Below are 20,057 nucleotides of genomic sequence, written 5' to 3' on the forward strand. Positions count from 1 at the left end.
ATCTGTATTTTTGAACAGGCATTTCCACTAGGCATTTCTTATACTATTAGAGAGTTGCTCCTATAAACTCTCTACCCAGAACAAAACATAAAATACAATAACAACAAATCACAAAACATTTCATATATCTTCAAGGGATCGATAGACCTGTAATGTTCATTCGTGGATGATTTAGACATCTATGAACGTCAGGTCCAAAATGCTTATATAAAAGCTAAAGCTGTCTCCTGATGCATTAGACTCTGCTTTTGTACAGGAGGAGACTAGGTGCATATTTGCTTGAATTTTGGAAACTTACGACAGTATTGCTCACACTTCACACACATTATACTGTACTATACTGTACATTGTACTGTACACTTTACAGTGTACAGTATTGTATGAAATGATAAGGATACTAGGAAGTCAAGCTAGAAAGAGGTATTCACACTTACAAACCTTATAATACAGGTAGCGAAAAGCACATCACAAACATTAAGCTGTAAATCACAATCCACTGTAGTCTGTGCTGAGTTCCATGAAGTCAAGCCTCAGGTGTTTGAAGACAGAGCATGTCTGACAGCTAGGAGGGAAGGCATTCCACAAGCCTAAGTGCCCACCGACCTGAGCCCTGAAAGAAAGTTGGGTTTTGAATCAGTCAAGAGAGGGAGAGCACTTTGAAAGTACTTTAATTTTTATTCTCCTAAAAATGTTTTAATACAGACCATTTATGTAGCAAACAGTGGGAAAAAGTAATGCTGGCGGAGGGAGGCAGGGGTGTGTATGGAAGGGGAATAAATAAAAGCCAGATTGTAGAGAGCCTTGAACGTCAGGCCTTACCAGGTCAGTAATTCACTTGGCCTTTGCCATTATTTTTGTGGCTGTGCAGAGCAAAAATATTAATAAATTTGTGAGAAATGACAGTCAGCACTACTAAAGAATGTAAAGCCAATTCTTACCACGGCTGAGAGAAAGCAAACATTACATGGACCAGCAACACATCCAACCCAATACAAAGCAGGTTTTTGTAATTCGCCATAACTCCAGTGTTTAATCATTCACTTTTGACAAGAAGAGGGAAAAAAAGGGCCAGGCAAGAGCAGAGCCGTTTCTGATGATTTACTGATCAAAGCCAATTAGGATAGCTCTGGTTGAACTGGATTGAGTTTCTCTGAAATTACTTTTCAAAGTAAAGACAACAAGAGTGAGCCTATGCCATGCTGTATTTTCCACTTGTTAGTCCGTGAAAAAAATAAAAAAACCTAAAAATCACTTACCTATATCCACTGAGCTTCAAAGTGTGACTTTTGAAGTGCAAAATCAAGTAAAACGTAGAACTGAAATGCAAAGCTTTGTGGCAGCTATTTTGTCTTTCGTTTGAAGATCTCAGAATACTTTTCACACAATAGACTGAATCAGATCTTCCTCTGGGCTCAGAGTTTTTTATCTGAGCTACCGCGTGGCTCTGAACAAATGTCAGGTCTAGAGAGTGTGTGTGTGTGTGTGTGTGTGTGTGTCTTGAATCATAACTTTAAATAGTGTAATAACAAAATAGAGCACAGGAATGGATACTGAGGAAACAATCCTTTATGCTGCACTCATACACAATCTTAATAAACAAAATAAATCAGAAGTACCACATTTTTATGATCCCATTCATCTTAGGAGTGGCCCACATGAAAGAGTTTTGCATAATACATTTTTATAATTTTCATGGGAAAATTTGTTTTCTTTTCATCATTTTGCTTTAAAATACTTCAGAGCTATGTTGCAAATTTTCTTGCATTTCTGAATTAAAAAATATCGCATGCAATTTGTATTTAATTGATGACTTACTTTATTAACTCATGTCATCATCCTATGCTGTTTTGCAATGAGGCCTTGAGATAGGTATCTATTTTCCCCTATTTTCAATATCTCCAAACTGCTGTACTTTTTAATATTATTTTATGCCAGCTCATAATATTCTTTTCCTTAGAGGCAGCATATTGTAGAGGGGAGGGGAAACTGACTCATCTCAGGAGTTAAAAGAGATCGGGGCACCAATCACAACGTGGCTTAGTTTCATCATCTGTGAAATGAAGGTGGCAACATACTCTTCATCATTTATTTTTTAAAATTTTTTAAAGATTTTTATGTGTTTATTCATGAGAGATGCAGAAAGAAAGAGAGAGACAGAGACAGAGACAGAGAGACAGAGAGAGGCAGAGACACAGGCAGAGGGAGAAGCAGGCTCCATGCAGGGAGCCTGACGTGGGACTTGATCCCGGGACTCCAGGTTCATGCTCATTTATTGAGGTGTCTAAATGGCCGCACAGATAAAGTCCTGAACACGGGGCCTGGCACAGATTTGGAACTCAGGAAGCATTAGTTGCATCCACCTACATTCATGGTCCAGCTATCAACTATCACTGCCTGTTGATGAAAATACAGCTGGTAGCTTCCCTTTATCCCTTTCTTTTGCTGATTCTATTTCAGTGCAAGCTCTGATACTTGACAATCAAGCTTATTTTAGTTGTGTCTAAAATAAAAACGAATGTGGAAGGAGAGGCTGAGGAAGTAGTGGATAAACTTCACAATCTCTGTTTTTAAACATAGAAGATCTTAAGATTTATCTTCGTTATTGATTATGTTCTGGACAGTTGAGATCACTTAGAGTGACTTCTGGAAAAGTGAAATTTAACTTTAATCAACGGAGAGAAACTATCGGGATGTCATGAAACCTAATTGTCCTCTTCCTCAATTAAAAAATGGAGGTAGGGAATTATGGCAAGACAAGCAGTGTTTGATAAGCGCCGACAATGGCCTGGAACTACAGGCTTTCAGCAATTATCTCATTTAAACCTTATAGCAGTCCTCTGAAGAAATTTTTGCTTTCCCCTTTTTATAGATTTTTAAAACTGTGACAGTTATAAAGATGGTGGAGCTTACTATATTCAGCATATTCTCCACCTAGAAATTCTCTACTTATATGATCTACTTAGAAATGATGCATGCAACATATTCTTTACTTAGGAATGATGATTGAATCTGAGGACTGGAAGAGTCATTAGAGGGCATTGAATTTTACTCCCCACCCTTTCTTAAATTTCATCTAAAACATCCTTTTTGAATTTGCACATCTTCAATGTCAGGAAACTTCCTGTCTCCTAAGACAGCTGATTCTATGCTTGATCAGCATCAATTACTAGAAGATGCTCCAAAGTGAGCATAATTATAACATCCTATGGCATCTTACCATGGGTGCCCTTTTTCCCTGTTGGGACCAAATAAAACATAAAATGTTATAGGATAGGTTTTCAGCTTCATGAAGACTCCTCTGATGTGCTCTGGTGCTTTTCTCCAGGTTAAACGCCTTTGTTTCCTTCGAGAATTTCTCTAAGACATGATTTCAAGTAAATGTACTTTTACATTAGCTTTCCTTATGGGAATGTGCATCTTGTCCTCTTGAAGGATTCAAAACTTCATACAAATATCTTGAGATCAAAACTAGACTTACAGAGGGATTATCATTTCCTTTACCCTAGATACTGTCATTCAACGTGCCAGCCCCAGACCCACATCAAATTTTGGAAACTATACCACCATGGATCTTCACTTCAAAGATAAATTGGGATAATATATATAAAAGTAAGCCATAAGCTGCATTTTATAAATGTTAATACTAATTATCATTGATTGCTCTTAAGCTTATTATCAATTGAAATGGCTATGCCTTCAACTGATAAACTGTGTTTCCTCCACCCGGTTTTGTGGTCGCTTAATCTCAAGTAAAAAGAGTTAAGCCTTTTCAATTTAAGGAAAATTGTCTTGTTTAGTTCACATGAGAATCTTGACTTACCTGTTTTATTTCTATTCTATTCTATTTTTATTCTATTCATTTCCCTCATCCCCAATTCATTTTTTTCTCCTTGTCTTTTGCAAATCTCAATAACATATTATATATATATATATATATATATATATATATATATATATATATATATACTTCAATCTGCATGTATTCATATAAATTCTTGTTTTGGTAATACATATGTATTGTGTTTAAAGTGCTCATTTTCTTTCTTCCTTTTTTTCATTTGCCACTATGTTATTTAGCTCTATCCATGGTGCTGGGTATACATCTGTTTCTAAGTGTTGTGTACATTCCCAGGATGTACATCTTGGCATATTTTTGTAATTCATGCCCTCATGCCCTACCCAGTTTTCATGCACTGTCCCCAAGTTTATTTAAGTTTTAATAAAATTTAAGAACAAAATGTACAAATCTACATTTTTTTCTTTGATAAAGTTCTTTTTAGAGTGCATCATTTAAGCCTATGAAGACCTTTCTTTTGATCCTTTCTTTTTGATAATTGTAGCATCATTAGATAGGATGCTATTGGGCCACAAAGAAAATACTCACCTGAAAATGGCTTAAACAAGAGGAAAATCTCTTATCTTACTTAGTGAGGATCCCATCCTCAGTATCTTGCATGGGTTTTAGACTTATCCCTCTAGCATGGCTAATGCAGTTCTAGGAACACATCTGTGCAAGACAATATCAGGCAAAAGGTGCATATCTTTTTAATACTCAGAATGAAAATCTTTCCTAGACTCCACCTAGCCGAACTCCCCTCAGGTCCTATTGACCAGGATTGAATTGCTTGCCTATGACCCTGCTTGTAAAGGACGATGTGAAAAACTGTATTTATCATTTGCATCCTTTATGGTGGGAGGCATGTTCTGCCTAAGGAAGGTGGGGAGGATGTGTTGGGGAAAACACTGCTGGGTAGGTAACCATTATCTCTGCTTTGAGTATTCATGATCTTTAATAAGTTCATGTTGCCTACAAATTTGGTAAGCATCCCTTTTGTATTTTTATCCAACTAGTTTGTATTCATGTTCACTCCTCCCAAAACAAAACAAAACACTGCTGAAATAATTTTGAATGACTACTGAACTCCAAGCATGTACAGTTCTCATTTTGTATACACAAAAATAATTGTTTAATACACTTTACTATGTCCACTTCATAGATAACAAAACTTTAGCTTAACAAAATTAACTATCCACCCAACATCTCATAGCCTAACAGGTATAAAGCTGGGATTTGAAACATATTTTTGTTTGATCCTTAGTCAATGTTTATTCTACATCATTCTGGCTCCCCGAGGACTACTAGAAACTCCAAGATGATCCATTAATAAAAACTGAATATCTTGCCTCTCCCCCTACCCCACCCTCACCAACTAGCCCCAGATTAGCTTCTTCCTTCAGTCTCCAAGGCCCCTGCTTGCCCAACATTCCCTACTCTTGTACACTTGGCTAAACTGTATGCCCCATGAAGCAGGACTATGTCTAGTTTCACTCTTCATCGTATCTCTAGCTCCAGCACCTGTTAAAAGGATGAATGAGTAACAAATGAATGAAAAAAATACACCACTGCAATGTCCTTTGCTTTATATCTTTTCTGCCTCATCACCCCTTCCCAACTTATCTGACATCAGTTCCATGGCAGATTTTTAAACTCAGGTACTAGTCCATGATAAAGCACCAACGACTGGCTCGTGATATAGTTACCACTTCTCTCAGGTAATACTTTCATTTTTTCTAAGGCTTCCAAGAGATGAGGTCTCAATCTAAAAAAAAAAAAAAAATTGCTCTATAGTAAGAATTTCAGGCACTGCACTTGTCTGTGGGACTCAGTGACCTCTCAGTTGAAACCTCTGTCGGTCTTCAGGTCCCCCTCTCAGAAAATGTAAAAAAAGTTAACCACCATGTTCAGTGTAGGGTCATATTAATGTTCACTAATATGACTTGAATAGGGGAGGTACCACGTGTTAAGTAGAAAGAGTATCTAAAAATATAACAAGTCTGCTTGGTAAACAGCACAAATGGGTCTAAGCCCCACTGATCCAGCCTGAGAGGGGAATGAGGTAAGACTAAATCCTCACACTCTACCTGAGAGAAAGACGGTGATGTTGAGAAACAAATCCCCACTTTTGGAAATGGTATAAAATCATCAGAAACTGGCTCTATCAACCCAGTAGATGTGTGGATGGACTCTTTTTTCTACAGAAAAATGTTTTGATCCAAGACACAAGGTTTTCACATTTTAATGGCAATGCTCATAGATAACTCATTCTCTTTTTTTTTTGGTTAGTACTTATATAAGCTGACTGATACCACTGTTAGAGTTTTTAAGATGTTTATTTAACAATTTAGGTTAATGATATAATAAATATTACTATCAAAAGAAGATTAGAACTTTTGAGTGAAATAAAGTCACTCCAAGCAGTGAGTAAGGGAAACACTTATGCATTGAGCCCTTAGTCTTTATATTTAACTTTTTTTTTAATTTCTATTTATTTAAATAAAAAATATCCAAGTCAGGATGCTTGGGTGGCTCAGTGGTTGAGGGTCTTCCTCTGGCTCAGGTCATGATCTTGGAGTCCTGAGATCAAGTCCCGTATTGGACTCCATGGGGAGCCTGCTTCTCCCTCTGCCTGTGTCTCTGCCTCTCTCTGTGTGTCTCTCATGAGTAAATTAATGGAATCTTTAAAAAATATCTAAGTCAAAATACAGAAAGATGAAACTTATTTGTATACAAGCTTTTGTAGAAATAATTTTTATTAGATATTCCATTAACTATGACTTTCAATAAAGTGAGAATGAAAGCAAAAGTCATTTTAATAGTGAATGGTAATTTGTATTAAGCATAAACTCTGTCTTTTTGATCCATTAATATTATATATTCTGATGAAAATATAGGATTTAACAGATAGTAAAAAATTTCCCTATCATGGTTATTTTTGAAATATAGTCTTATCATAGAACCAGACACTAAATTAAAAGAGCTTTAGAAAACTAAAATGAAGTGCTGGTTTTTAGTTAAATAAACTGCCTTCACATAAACAAAATAATAGTAAGCTTCAAGCAATCTACTTCATACTATAAGTACAGGGACATAAATAGCCAATTCATTGTCAACCAAAACCTAATTAAGAAGACTGAATAACACAGGTAATCCCTAATCCTTTTCTTGATTAACAGCATATCTTGTTCTTTGCCAGCCAGCAGAATAGCCAATACAAGAAGTTACAATCTTGTTTCCCACTTTTAGTTTGCTGGGTTCATCAAATAAATATGTCTTACTTATTTTACATTGGAGATGTTAATAGAACTGGTTTTAAGAAAGGCAAAAGTACAAATTACTGGTCATTATTCAACTTTTAATATCTAATTCTGTTTCTTTTCTTTAGAATATTGACCTTAATACAGGCTTTCTCTCCTCTCTCTCTCTCTCTCTCACTCTGTCTCTTTTTTGTTTCATTTTTTTTCCAAGATGGCAAAATCTAAAACTAGCTTTTCTGCTTATATTTAAAGGAAAAACATAATCAAGTTATTGGTAGTTATTTTGTGAAAGATCAAATGTGTAAACTTTAAGAATTGTAAGAAAAAATACAATAAGCAATAGAAAAGAAAGGACTACCATTTGCACCTACTTCCTGACCAAGGATAAATGAAAGAGTGATACTGCAAATTATAAGAACTTACTGCCTTGTAGCAGCCCCTAATAATCTTAGATGTGGACAATTTTAGTAACTATCTATGTGTCTTCTTGTGTCTGGCTTCTTTTCATTTTACTGTGATAAGTCCTTGTGTCACTGATCTTTATGAGAAACCATGCTGGTCTTCCATTCAGCAATTACCCATTTTGCTTCACTGCTATCAGAAAATAAACAGGGATGCCTGGGTGGCTCAGCATTTGAGCATCTGCCTTCAGCTCAGGTCATGATCCTGGAGTCCTGGGATCAAGGTCCGCATCGGGCTCCCCACAGGGAATCTGCTTCTCCCTCTGCCTGTGTCTCTGCCTCTCTCTGTGTGTCTCTCATGACTAAACAAATAAAATCTCAAAAAAATAAGCATTTACATAAATAAATAAAGCAAAACAATAAAAACTGTATATTCCCAGGGCTTCTCCAACCTGGTGATATTTAATCTTTCTAATTTGATTTTCCTACAGAAATCCTCCATGCCAACATAATTGACAAATTTGCCGTCACTTGTAAATGTCTTATGCTTTTTGATTGATGAGTTTTGTTTTAAGTTATTTCCACACACCTTTTTGTCAATCTGATCCATACTTGAAAACCTGTATTAAATCCTATCTCCTTCAAGCCTTCCTCTTCTCTCTGGAAACTCATTGTTATTGAGTTATTACTTATACAATTCCCTTGGAATTCATCATATACTGTTTAGTTTTATCTCTTCAGTGTTGTCTTGACTTACACTATCATTTAATTTTTTTTTTCATTTAATTTTTTTACAAGTTTTCCTCGATTAAATTCACTGAGGACAGGGACCAGTTACTACTCCATGTTATCCACAGTACTTTATATATGGTAGTTATGTAATCGATATGTTTATTGATTTAATTTACAATATTGAGTTTTCATAACTAGAGATTTATGATTATCTCTCATTTGCTGCCTTTCCCCTAAAACTTTGTAAATCTTTTCTAAAGTCCCCTGAGTTTGAGACTCACATATTAACCATACATTCATTGAGAACCTACTATTTACACTATATTTTCATAAATATGTATTATGTTATTATAATGTAATTATAATTATAATGTAATATTATAATTTTAAGCTTCTTGAGGCCAGGCCTATCTCTTCTACTTTGCAATCCTCTGTGAAGGTAAGGCATAGAAAGATATTTTGTAAATTTGGAAAAAACGATACATTGAAGTTTCAACTAAGAAGTCAAGATATGGTCACTGTGAGGTACCAAAGTGTACTATAATGCAGAATGTCAAAATAAATACTAGGCTTTAGGCTCTGAAATGTTTATGCATTTTAAGTATATGTGAATGTTCTTAAGAGGCAATTTGAAGCAATGAGTCTGTAAAGAGATTGTTTTGGAGAGCTTTGCTGCTGTGTTGTGAATTGTTCCCCACCACTCAGTTTTAGGATTGGAAGCTATATCTTAACCCCAAGCAGAGCGAGTTGCTTTAAGGAGAATCTAGTCTTAGCTAAATTTGCGGAGCAGGGGAGTGACTTAGGCAATTTAGACTGGATTCTCCAGCTACCTGAGGAACCTACAGATGAAACTCCTAACACAGGAAAGAGAAAGAGAGGAGTGCTGCTGTGTTGAGCTGGAAAGTAAATGTGCCCCACTCCAACCACAGGTCAAAGGTGCATGAATCCCCAGGCCCGCATGGGGAACTCATGGTAGGAATATCAGTCAGTAGGTAGTGTGAAAGAGACAGAAGAAGGCCCAATGGCCTTCTGTCAGAAGGTGAGAGAGCCCCAAGAGAGAGAGTTGGTGAAGGCATGAACCTCAGTAAACTGAGACTGAAGGGGTGGAGCAGTATGGGAGCAACTCACTGGTTAAAGGGGAAGCAATGCCTGCCTCATGGGGTCTCTGGCATCTCAAATGGAGGAACAAAGCAAGGGAGGAAAAGTCTTCTTTCAGTTAAATATATGTAAAAACACAGTGGGGAAAAAAAATTTTACTTTGATTATAACCCATGAGTTGTTCAATATTCCTTCTACTTAATGATTACTGATTAGTGTTTTTGTTGTTGTTGTTGTTGTTCTCAAAATCCTGTGAAAATCAAATTTAAGTAAAATATCTTCCAATACAAGGGTACCTGGGTGGCTTGGCTGGTTAAGCAGCTGACTCTTGATTTCAACTCAGGTCATGTTCTCAGGGTCTTGGGATGAAGCTCCACCATACTAGGCTCAGTGCTCAGACGGAAGTCTACTCCAGGATTCTCTCTCCCTCTCCCTCTGCCTCTGCTCCTCACCCCACTTGCTCTCTCTCTCTCTCTCTCTCTCACACACACACACATATGGTCTCTCTCAAATAAATAAATAAATAAATAAATAAATAAATAAATAAATCTTTAAAAAGTCTTCTAATACAAAAGTTTAGATTTTTCATAAATTCGGTAAAATTGAATTTGCACTAGAATACTCCTTTAAAATATAGCCTATAATTCCTGTGTCAATTTTCTTTACTAATAAGGATGATTGCATAACAAATAAATCAGCTCAATTTACTTTTTTTTTTTTCTGCTTATCAAGCTTTTCAAAAGCCATATATGCTCAGCACTATACAGGTGCTGTGGGAGGTTCTAACTGAGATAGTAAATGTTCCCTCTTTTCACAGAGCTTGAATATTTTTGGATTAACAAAGATTATGTGAAAGCAATCCAACCAGTGTAAAAATATAAGTACAACAGATCTCATCAAGAGTCTAATGGCATACATAATGGCAGTGGACAAAGATTAACATTTATCTGAAAATATGCATTAAAAAGCACTTCAGGTTTTGGTTGGAGCAGATTAAATACTTATAAATATTTTAATCACCTTACAAAGGTCATCATTTAATTAATTCAAAGATTAATTACCAAGTGTCAAATGTGAGCAAGGTACTATGCTATAGTTTAGACATATTTTGTTGAATAAAACAGGCATTTTCTCTTCCCTCAAGAAGAGTACAATATAATGAGATTCTAGCCTCCTATGCTCATTATGTAAAGTTATGCAATTTGTGGGTCACTCCATATGGTCTCCTTCCAAATAGTCTCTCTCAGTGACTCTGGTACTATTTGAATTTTATCATTAGAGGGTATTTCCTTTGGTTATTACTTTTTAATAACAACCAACATTTGTTGAGATTTTATTGTGTATCAAGCAATGTTATGATCATCTTATGATGTTATACGATCATCATATAAGATGTGAGATTGATTCTAACTTTTAAAAGCCCTATGATGTAAGGTTATTAACACCATTTTATAGATAAGAAAACGGAAACACAAAAAGTGAATGTAACCTGCTCACAGCCTAGCTGGAATTCAGATCCAACCCTATCAATATAGGAGCCTTTGATTAAATTTTTATAATTTAAGTTTAATACTTAATATTTTTTTACATTTTATGTACTTTTAATGCATACGTTTGGGCATGGAATTAAATGGGAAAATAAGAACACATCTTAGTAATAACAATAAATGAAAATGCACTAAATTATCAATTACAGAACAGATAGTGTCAGATTGGATTTTAAAAACCTAGAAACCAGATTGTGGGAGTGCTTTGGAGTTTAGACTTCAGTCTTTCTAGGCCTCAGTATCTTATGTGAAAGAGAGCTAAGAAAATCTGCAGTAAAAACCTCAAAAGACTATGGTAGGCATTGATACGTTATGTGGATGAAGGTGTTGGGGAAACCATATAGTGCTACACGTGTCAGTTGTTCACCTATTTCTTCATTTGAACTTCACTGGAAAAGAAACAACTATCACTCTTGAAAGGTGTTGTATTTCTTCTTGTTACTTTGATTACATGAATTCTAAGAGTTCTCTAATTAGATACTTAGAATCAGGAAAAAGAGTAAAATAAAGTGAAGCTACAACTGTAAGACAGAGCATGTTATGGGATATATTTCATGGTTTATACTAGAATTATGGAAAGGAGGAAACAGGGCCTTGCATTCATCTTGGAAGCTACCCATGGTGAGGGTTGTCTAGACTATCTAGATATCTGACAGACTTTGGTTTTAGGGACTGTGGGGAGATAAAAACAAGGTAAAAGGCAAAATCATCAATTTCAAGTAGAATAGAGTAAAACCAGCAGCCTGGGGGATGATCGACAATATCAGAGAATAGTCCCCACATAAATAATTTGTATCAAGCATCACCACCGAAAACAACCTCTTGTTTTCTTTTATCATTTTTCTGATATTGAGTTACACATACATGTCTAACAACCCCTATTTGGCAAATAATCTATTTCTAGAGGAAGAATTCAAGGTTTTGCATGACTGCACTTGTCTGCACAACACACACAGAATGATAGCATCCATCAACTTTAACTTCCTCAAGAACTATTCACATTTTATTCCGTTACAGTCCTAAACCTAAGCTAGCTCTCCACCTCCACAGATGATACATGGAAATTATGTGAAACTTCTATTTCTGATCTGAATATATGCAATTTCAACCTGTTCTTTGTTATTTACCAGGAATCCACTGTGAAGAAGACATTGATGAATGCTCTTCAAACCCTTGCCAAAATGGTGGTACTTGTGAGAACTTGTCTGGCCATTATACTTGCCGTTGCCCATTTGATAACCACTCGGGAACATTTTATGGAGGAAAGAACTGTTCTGATGTTCTCCTGGGCTGTACCCGCCACCAATGTCTGAATAATGGAATGTGCATCCCTCACTTCCAAAATGGCCAGCATGGATTCAGCTGCCTATGTCCCTCCGGCTATACTGGGCCATTGTGTGAACTTGTCACCACGCTTTCTTTTGAGGGCAATGGCTTCCTGTGGATCACAAGTGGCCCAGCCACAGGCAAGGGCTTGGTTTGCAACATGGTCCTCAGCTTTCTGACTGTTCAGCCAATGGCACTTCTACTTTTCCGAGGCAACCGGGCCATGTTTATAATGCTGGAGTTGCGAGGTGGCTACATTCACTTATCAATTCAAGTCAATAATCAGTCAAAGGTGCTCCTGTATATTTCCCACGACACCAGTGACGGAGCATGGCATTCGGTGGAGGTGACATTTGCAGAGGCTGTGACCCTTACTTTACTTGACAACACTTGTAAGGAGAAATGCATCACCCAAGCTCCTTCTCCATTTGAAAGTCATCGGTCAATATGTGCTTTTCAAAACTCCTTTTTGGGTGGCTTACCAGGAGGAACGACCTCCTATGGTATTGCTCTGCTTAACATCTATAATCTACCATCCACACCTTCGTTTGTAGGCTGTCTCCAAGACGTTAAGATTGATTCGAATCACATCACTCCGGAGGACATTTCATCCAGCTCGTCTTTAAATGTCAAGGCCGGCTGTGAGAGAAAAGATTGGTGTGAAAGACAACCTTGTCAAAACAGAGGACGCTGCATCAACTTGTGGCTTAATTACCAATGTGATTGCTACAGGCCCTACGAAGGCCCGAACTGCCTGAGAGGTGAGACAAGCCTGGGTGCCCAGGATTGCTGTGCCTCGGAGCAGTGCAGTAACAAAAATAGCCAGCTTGCCTTTCCTGTTACGAAACACAGTGACCCCTCAGGACTTCTGCTTCTGGTTGCCAACTGATGAAAAAAAAAAAAAAAAAGAAGAGGCTAGCAATGTGCATTAATTAAGTTTGAGTGCATTCATTAGACACCAGGGTGTCACTCATGCAGAGAAATTAAAAAAAAAAAAAAAAGCTGAGAGCTCCTACCTAAATGAGTTTTCATCTTGACGTGTTTACAAAGTGCTATTGCAATTTTACCCTATGTGGTGTGTCAGAAATGGACTGTAAATAATATTTGAAAGAGAGCTAATCTTTTGGGAAAAAAGGACCATTAGATATGACACTAGCCAATGCCAACTACTGGCACGATGTCTTGTGCGTAGTAGACTCTTAGGAAATATTTACTTCCTTGCTCTTCCTTCTATGCCGTTCACACTTGCTCCCGAATCATGCGTATGTCTAGCACTTTTATAAACCATTGATTTTATTCACAGGTATATTTTCTGGGGCTACATTTGGGGAAAACTGATATTCCACCTAGGAATCTTAGGGGAAAAAAAAGAAGGAAAGAAAGAAAATGTAGATAGTAACAACAGTGAAATTGTATAGATACCATAAACTAATTGATCTGATTTTTCTAGCAAATCACAGCTTGAAGTGTATTTCAAAATCCTTAGCTTCTAGCATCGTTCCAAAGACTGTTGTTGATAGTGATCAATACATACCTGTTTCTTTTTATTATTATTATCATGCCTTGAAAATGTCTACGAGGTAATTGCAACAGACTGCTTTGAAGTTCCGCTGTAATTTACCCTAAGATTTTAGAGCAACTTGAAGTAGGACAACATCTGGCAAATAGTCTTCTCTGCTTTATATGAAGTAAAATTAAAACCAGTCTTAGCCTATACCCTATTCCATGTACGAATGGCTAAGAGTTATTAGAAACTATTCATGGGTCTCCCCTCTAACCACAATATTCATTACATATCATGGACCTGTTTGACAATGAGGTATGGCATCTACTAGCTCTATGTAATATTTTAAATAGAAGGGCAAGTTGTTTTGTGATTTTTTTTTTAAGGAGAAAAGGGGAAATTATGCTGAGGCAATGTTCACTTTTTTGAAGAAAAATTTAATTGACCCAAGGCAATATTTTTACTACATATACAAAATAACAAACAGATGCTGACTCGTTTTGACCGGCTTCCAAACACAGCGACCCACAAGGTTAATACTGACCATGGCGATGTTTAACTGTCCTGGTAAATAGTTTCAAGGGATGCCAATCCAGTGGGTTCTGGTTTTCTTTAGTTTGTTTTTTCCAACTTGGAAAATTATGGTGTTTTTAAACCAAGTTCCTGAATTGGTTACCGGCTCCACCACCACCCACCGCCCCCCCTCAGTTTCTTTATTCCCCCACACTATTTGAAACTGTTCAACCCTCGTGAAAATACTTGGCTTCAAAAGTTATCTGTATAGGGAGGGAGTTCTGTAAAATCTTCTCTTTCTGAAAATTCTTAGTGCAAGTTTAAGAAAAATTATATCTTTCATATGGCCTCAGTCATGAAACTAAAATAGTCTGTATTTGTGTTATCTCTTATGTTTGCTGGGGAGTTTATTTTCATTGCAAAAGAGGCTTTCAAGCTGTAATGAGAACATGGAGCCTTTCTTCATTGCACAAGTACATGCAAGAGAAAGGAGACGTACTAAAAAATACAAAGGCAGACCTCATTCAGTTCATGATCTGGGCTCAGTATTTCCCAACCCAGTGGTACACATCGCAGTCAACAAGCAGGATGGATGGAGGACTGAGTTGGCTGCCTAGACACGAATGACATGGAGATCTCCAATATTTTTACATCGATGTTTTAAATAACATTCAGATGTCTCAGTAAAGGGAGTTCTGAAGAGTGTTTCTCAAAGCTTAGTTCCCAGAACTGTCTCATCATATCTTCTCATGTTGGCTGGGTAGAACTGTGGTGCTTCCAAGCTTTCGTTCAGAACCTTGCCTTCTAGAGAATATTTTTCATTTTTTAGAGGCAATTTACATACGTTTAACCTTCAGTCATACATCCAGACTTCGAGAACCTTAACCTGTTAGAATTGCATTTTCTTAGATTTAGAAGGGGCTTCACCCCATGACTGTATTTTTTTTTTTAACTATTCAGCCTACTGAGTGCAGTGACCAAACTTCTGCTTACACACTGTTGGGAATGAGGAACTCATTTGCTCCATCTTGCCAGAAACTGTCCCCAAGTTGTTTCTTATACTGAAATAAAATATGATTACTTATAGCTTTCATTCACTGAAAGCATTGTAACTCTTGAAGTAATACTAATATAAATCTTACATTTCCTCTTCTTGAGAACACTTCAATATTTGAAGTGTCTTGTACCATCCAAGCCATCACTTCTATCATGCTAAACATATCCAGTTGTTTCTAATGTTTTCCATATGACATAGCTTTCAGACACTTCATCAGCTGCTTGCTTTGGAATAAATTTGCTTATCTGGTTTCTGCATGTGCCTGATGATGCAGAGTGACACAGGACTAGAGCCTCTCTCATTCTAGATGATGTCCTTCTGTTTTTCAGCCTAATATTACATTGACTTTTTGGCAACCATGCTCTACACGTGGCTCACGCTGAGTCATTCTTACTCATGGTGCCACAGGATCCTGCTTCTTCCACGCTACATGAGGTACATTTAGAAGCAAGTGGCTTTTACTTATTCTTACTGAATTTCACCTTGTGGTATTCTACTGATTATTAGAACTTGAAGCTGTTTTTCATCTGCGTTTGTCATTCCTCTTCATGACATATCAACAACACGGTTGAGAATCATTCCCTCCCATGTTCACAGACAAGTCCTACATGGCTTCAGGTGTTTCTAAAGTCATGTAGTAAACCACATCCTCTGACTACTTGCTTGTGATTTCTGAAGAAGAGTGGGATTGCTAGAGACTCAAGCTTCTGAGAAAAAAGAAATAAACAACAACCTCCCCCAAATAGCTCTGTGTTCTGTCTTTAAATCTGGATCCACAGAGTGATCTGCAGGCATTTTAGGATGAGCAGCAGGGTCCCCACCACCCATGAGGTTGAACGATTTTGTGCATATTCTCAAACCTCAGGAGTTTCTAGAGCTGCATTTTCCTATTAAACATTTTATCTCAAATGAAAGTGCTGCGGTGTATTCAGAGATGTTAACCTCTTCAAATGGGTTATTTGATTTAATAATATGCTTTGGAAGCTACCTGTGGTTGTCTGGAGCAGGTGGTCTCCAAATGCAGATTCAAAATGTGATGTTCCTGTAGGAAATCAGGAAAGAGTTCTTAAAATGTAGACTTTTATGCAGGAGGTCTTCGAACACAGATGGTTGTCTAAGCAAGTTTTAAGTGTAGTCCAGCTACACTAGAATATGTCTTACCTTTGGCCAAACTTCAACTGGACCATGACGATATTTAAACACAATGGAAGGGCAGCCCGGGTGGCTCAGTGGTTTAGTGCCGCCTTCAGCCCAGGGTGCAATCCTGGAGACCTGAGATCGAGCCCCACATCCGGCTCCTTATGGGGAGCCTCTGCCTGTGTCTCTGCCTCTGTGTCTGTGTGTGTGTCTTTCATGAATAAATAAATAGAATCTTTAAAAATAAATAAATAAACACAATGAAATATGATAAAAATCTGTTTTCTTTCTGGTTAGCATTGGGATGTGAAAACTTGCAGATCTCTCCAAGACCGCTCTGGTCATATTCATCAGTGACTTCTAGATGGCAGAGTTCAGGGGTCAAATTCCAGTCTTCACCTTACTGCGCCTCTCTTGACCTGTTGCAGCAACAGTAAACACCGTTAACCGCTCCCTCTTCCTCACAACTCTTCCCTCACTGAGCTTATGGGACATCACTCTCCCTTGATTCTCCTCCTATCTTCCTGGCTGCTCTTTTGTCATCTCTTTTATATCCAAATCCAAATGTGTGGTGCCTGAGAGCTCAGTTCTTGGACCTGTTCTTTCCTCTGTATATACTCACTCTCTTGGTGATCTCATCCAGTCTTGTGGTTTGAAATAGCATCAATTACACTGACAAATACAAAATTATTAGAGATACCCCAGGATATCTCCCCCGAACTTCTATATCTGTCTGTTTACTAGCTATTTCCACCTGGATTTCTAATAGGGCATCTCAATTTTAATGGGGACTCCCACTTTCCCTCCAAATTTAATATGGAATCCCACTTTCCCCCCAAATCTGTTCCTCTTGTTTTCTTTTCAGTCTCTGCAGATAGAAATTCAATGCTTCTAGCTGCTTAGGCAAACAAACAAACAACAAAAAACAGGCTTTGGAGTTGAACTTGCTCTAGAAAATCAGGTTGGTTCTACCTTCAAAATATTTCCCAAATCTGACTACTTCTCATCATCTTCACTGGTACATACTACTGATCCAAGCCACCATTCCTTCTCTCTTGAATTTCTGCAATGTCTCTATATTCTTTGAGTTTTTATTCAAATGTTATCTTCTCAGAGTACTCTCTGAGTACTTCATTTAAAAGTTGCAATTCTACTTCTACCCCGCAGTGCTCCCTATGCCCTTTCCCTAGCTGACTTATTGTATATCAAAAGACTTATCACCACCTGATATACCATATAGTTTGTTTCGTTATCTGTGTCTGGTCTGCATCCACCAATTAGAACATGAGCTTTAGGACAGGAACTTTAGGGATACCTAGATGCTCAGGCGGTTAAATGTCAGACTCTTGATTTTAGTTCAGGTCATGATCTCAGGGTTATGAAATCGAGCCCTGCATTGGACTCTGAGCTGGGGTGGAGTCTGCTTAAGTAAGATTCTCTCTCTCTCCCTCTCCCTCTGCCCCACCAGCACCCCCACCATTCTACGGATGTTTTCTCTGTCCCTCTTTCTCAAAAAACAAAACAGAACAAAAACAAAAACGGGAACTTTAGTTCCTACAATACCATCAACATTTTGGAAACTTAGGGTTCATTTTTATACATCAGAAGAGTTTTCTTAAATCGATGTACACCAACAGTATTGCCATATTAGTGCATTACTAACTTCCCTAAGCACAAGAAATGCTGGGTGAGTTCAGTCCTCAGCTTTGCCTCCTCCTACTATCTCCCATGCCTCTCCCAATCAGGACCACAGAAGGAAGATTCCTCTTTGTTCAACTCCCTTGCCTTTCATTATTATTTGGAATATCAGCCCCAAAGAGGATTTGTGAATCTAATTCTTGATTTCTTTCCTTTAGAAAGAATGACTAGATTTAATGACATTTGCTTCAGCAAGTCCTCAAATAGCAAAGATGATAGATGCCTGAACAGTCTGCTTTGAGATGTTACAGGAAGGGATCCTGTTCCCCAAATTTCTTCTACCAAATTGGAGGATAGGAGTATCTGATATTCCACTATTAAACTCCACCATTTTAGGGCAGTGAAGGAGAGGTAAATCTTATTTATCATCATAGAGATCTTCTCTTTCTCATTTGTGATCAATAGGCCTCAACTATAAACTACAAATCAAAATGTAGCCATTTTTAGAAAAATCAGTAAACTGAGTAAATTCCAGTAAACTCAGAACTTTTGAGAAATGAGGCCAAATTGTCATCCTATTGAATAAGCCCATTCTAAACTTTAAAAAATATGTATGTGTTTGTCACCTTCTCACCCTTTCTTGTGACTCTTAAAACGTTTCTTCTCTGTTTCTCCTCCTCTATTTTGACACTGAAGAGTATGTGGCAGGCAGATTTGGCCAGGATGACTCCACTGGATTTGCTGCTTTTAATCTTGACAAGAGTTATGAAGAGAACGTCACCATCTCTATGTTTGTTAGAACACATCGACCGTCAGGCTTACTTCTAGCTTTGGAAAATAAGACTTACCAATACATCTGTGTTTGGCTAGAGCATGGCCGATTAGCAATGCTTCATCCAGGTTCTTCCAAGTTAGTAGCAAAATTCGTTCTTAGTGATGGTAATGTACACTTGATATCTTTGAAAATCCAGCCAAATAAAATTGAGTTATATCAGTCTTCACAAAACCTAGGATTTATTTCTGCCCCTACATGGAAAATCCAAAAAGGAGATGTCATCTACATCGGTGGCCTGCCTAAGAGATCACAGACCGAAGCTAAAGGTGGCTTCTTTAAAGGCTGTATCCAAGATATAAGATTCAACAACCAAAATCTGGAATTCTTCCCAAATTCAATAAGCAATGCATCCCACAATCCAACTCTTGTCAATGTGACCCAAGGCTGTTCTGGAGACAACATGTGCAAGGTAGGATTATTCATACCAATTATGTCTATGTTGTATACTAAACTTGTTTTATTAAATAATTTATTATAACCATTTTTTGTATGTGAAGATGATATTATTGACTCTCCCCTAGCCATAGCATAATGCTTCATCAATGTTTTTCTAGCAAGACTGGGGGATTTATTTATATGAAGCCATAAAATAACGGGCCTTGATCTTGCTGGCACCATGGTCTATTTAACCATCCAAGATGACTCTAGCAACATGCCTCTATGGCCACAACAACCAAATTACCTAAGAATAATAATACTTTAATTCCCAAACTCTTAATGGCATCCCAGACGTTTAACCGAATTAACTCTTTTTGGAAAAGATCATCATATCATTTACATTAAATGCCCAATTACTGTTGTTTTAAACTTCTCTTAAGTCAAGGACACAAAAAAACCTGAGGGGCAGGGATGCCTGCCTTTAGCCAAGGGCATGATCCTGGAGTCCTGGGATCAAGTCCCATGTCGGGCACCCTGCATGGAGCCTGCTTCTCCCTCTGCCTGTGTCTCTGTCTCTGTCTCTGTCTCTCTCTCTCTCTCTGTGTCTCTTATAAATAAGTAAATAAAATCTTAAAAAAAAAAAAACCTGAGGGGCAACTTTCTTCTGGTAGTTGGATTTGAAACTCTCTGAAATATACTTTCCCAAAGCCTATGCTTTACTTTATGTATTTCGTATGCTTTTCCAAAAGCGATTTAAATTTGTGAATTTGTCAGCTCTGCATGACCTTTCAAAGGA

At 37.5% G+C, this 20,057-nt stretch overlaps 1 protein-coding gene across 2 annotated transcripts in view; it reads left to right on the forward strand.

Annotated features, from left to right (window-relative positions):
• The window catches only part of CRB1 (crumbs cell polarity complex component 1), a 214,925-nt gene that overhangs the window by 149,227 nt on the left and 45,641 nt on the right, over positions 1–20,057 (forward strand). For both annotated transcript variants that reach the window (XM_077902339.1, XM_077902340.1), the window contains 2 exons: positions 12,004–12,960; positions 18,745–19,292. In XM_077902339.1, the coding sequence (XP_077758465.1) occupies positions 12,004–12,960; positions 18,745–19,292 (1,505 nt within the window). The remainder of the gene's footprint in view (positions 1–12,003; positions 12,961–18,744; positions 19,293–20,057) is intronic.

The sequence above is a fragment of the Canis aureus genome, chromosome 6, assembly GCF_053574225.1.
Source record: "Canis aureus isolate CA01 chromosome 6, VMU_Caureus_v.1.0, whole genome shotgun sequence".
Classification (NCBI taxonomy): Eukaryota; Metazoa; Chordata; class Mammalia; order Carnivora; family Canidae; genus Canis; species Canis aureus.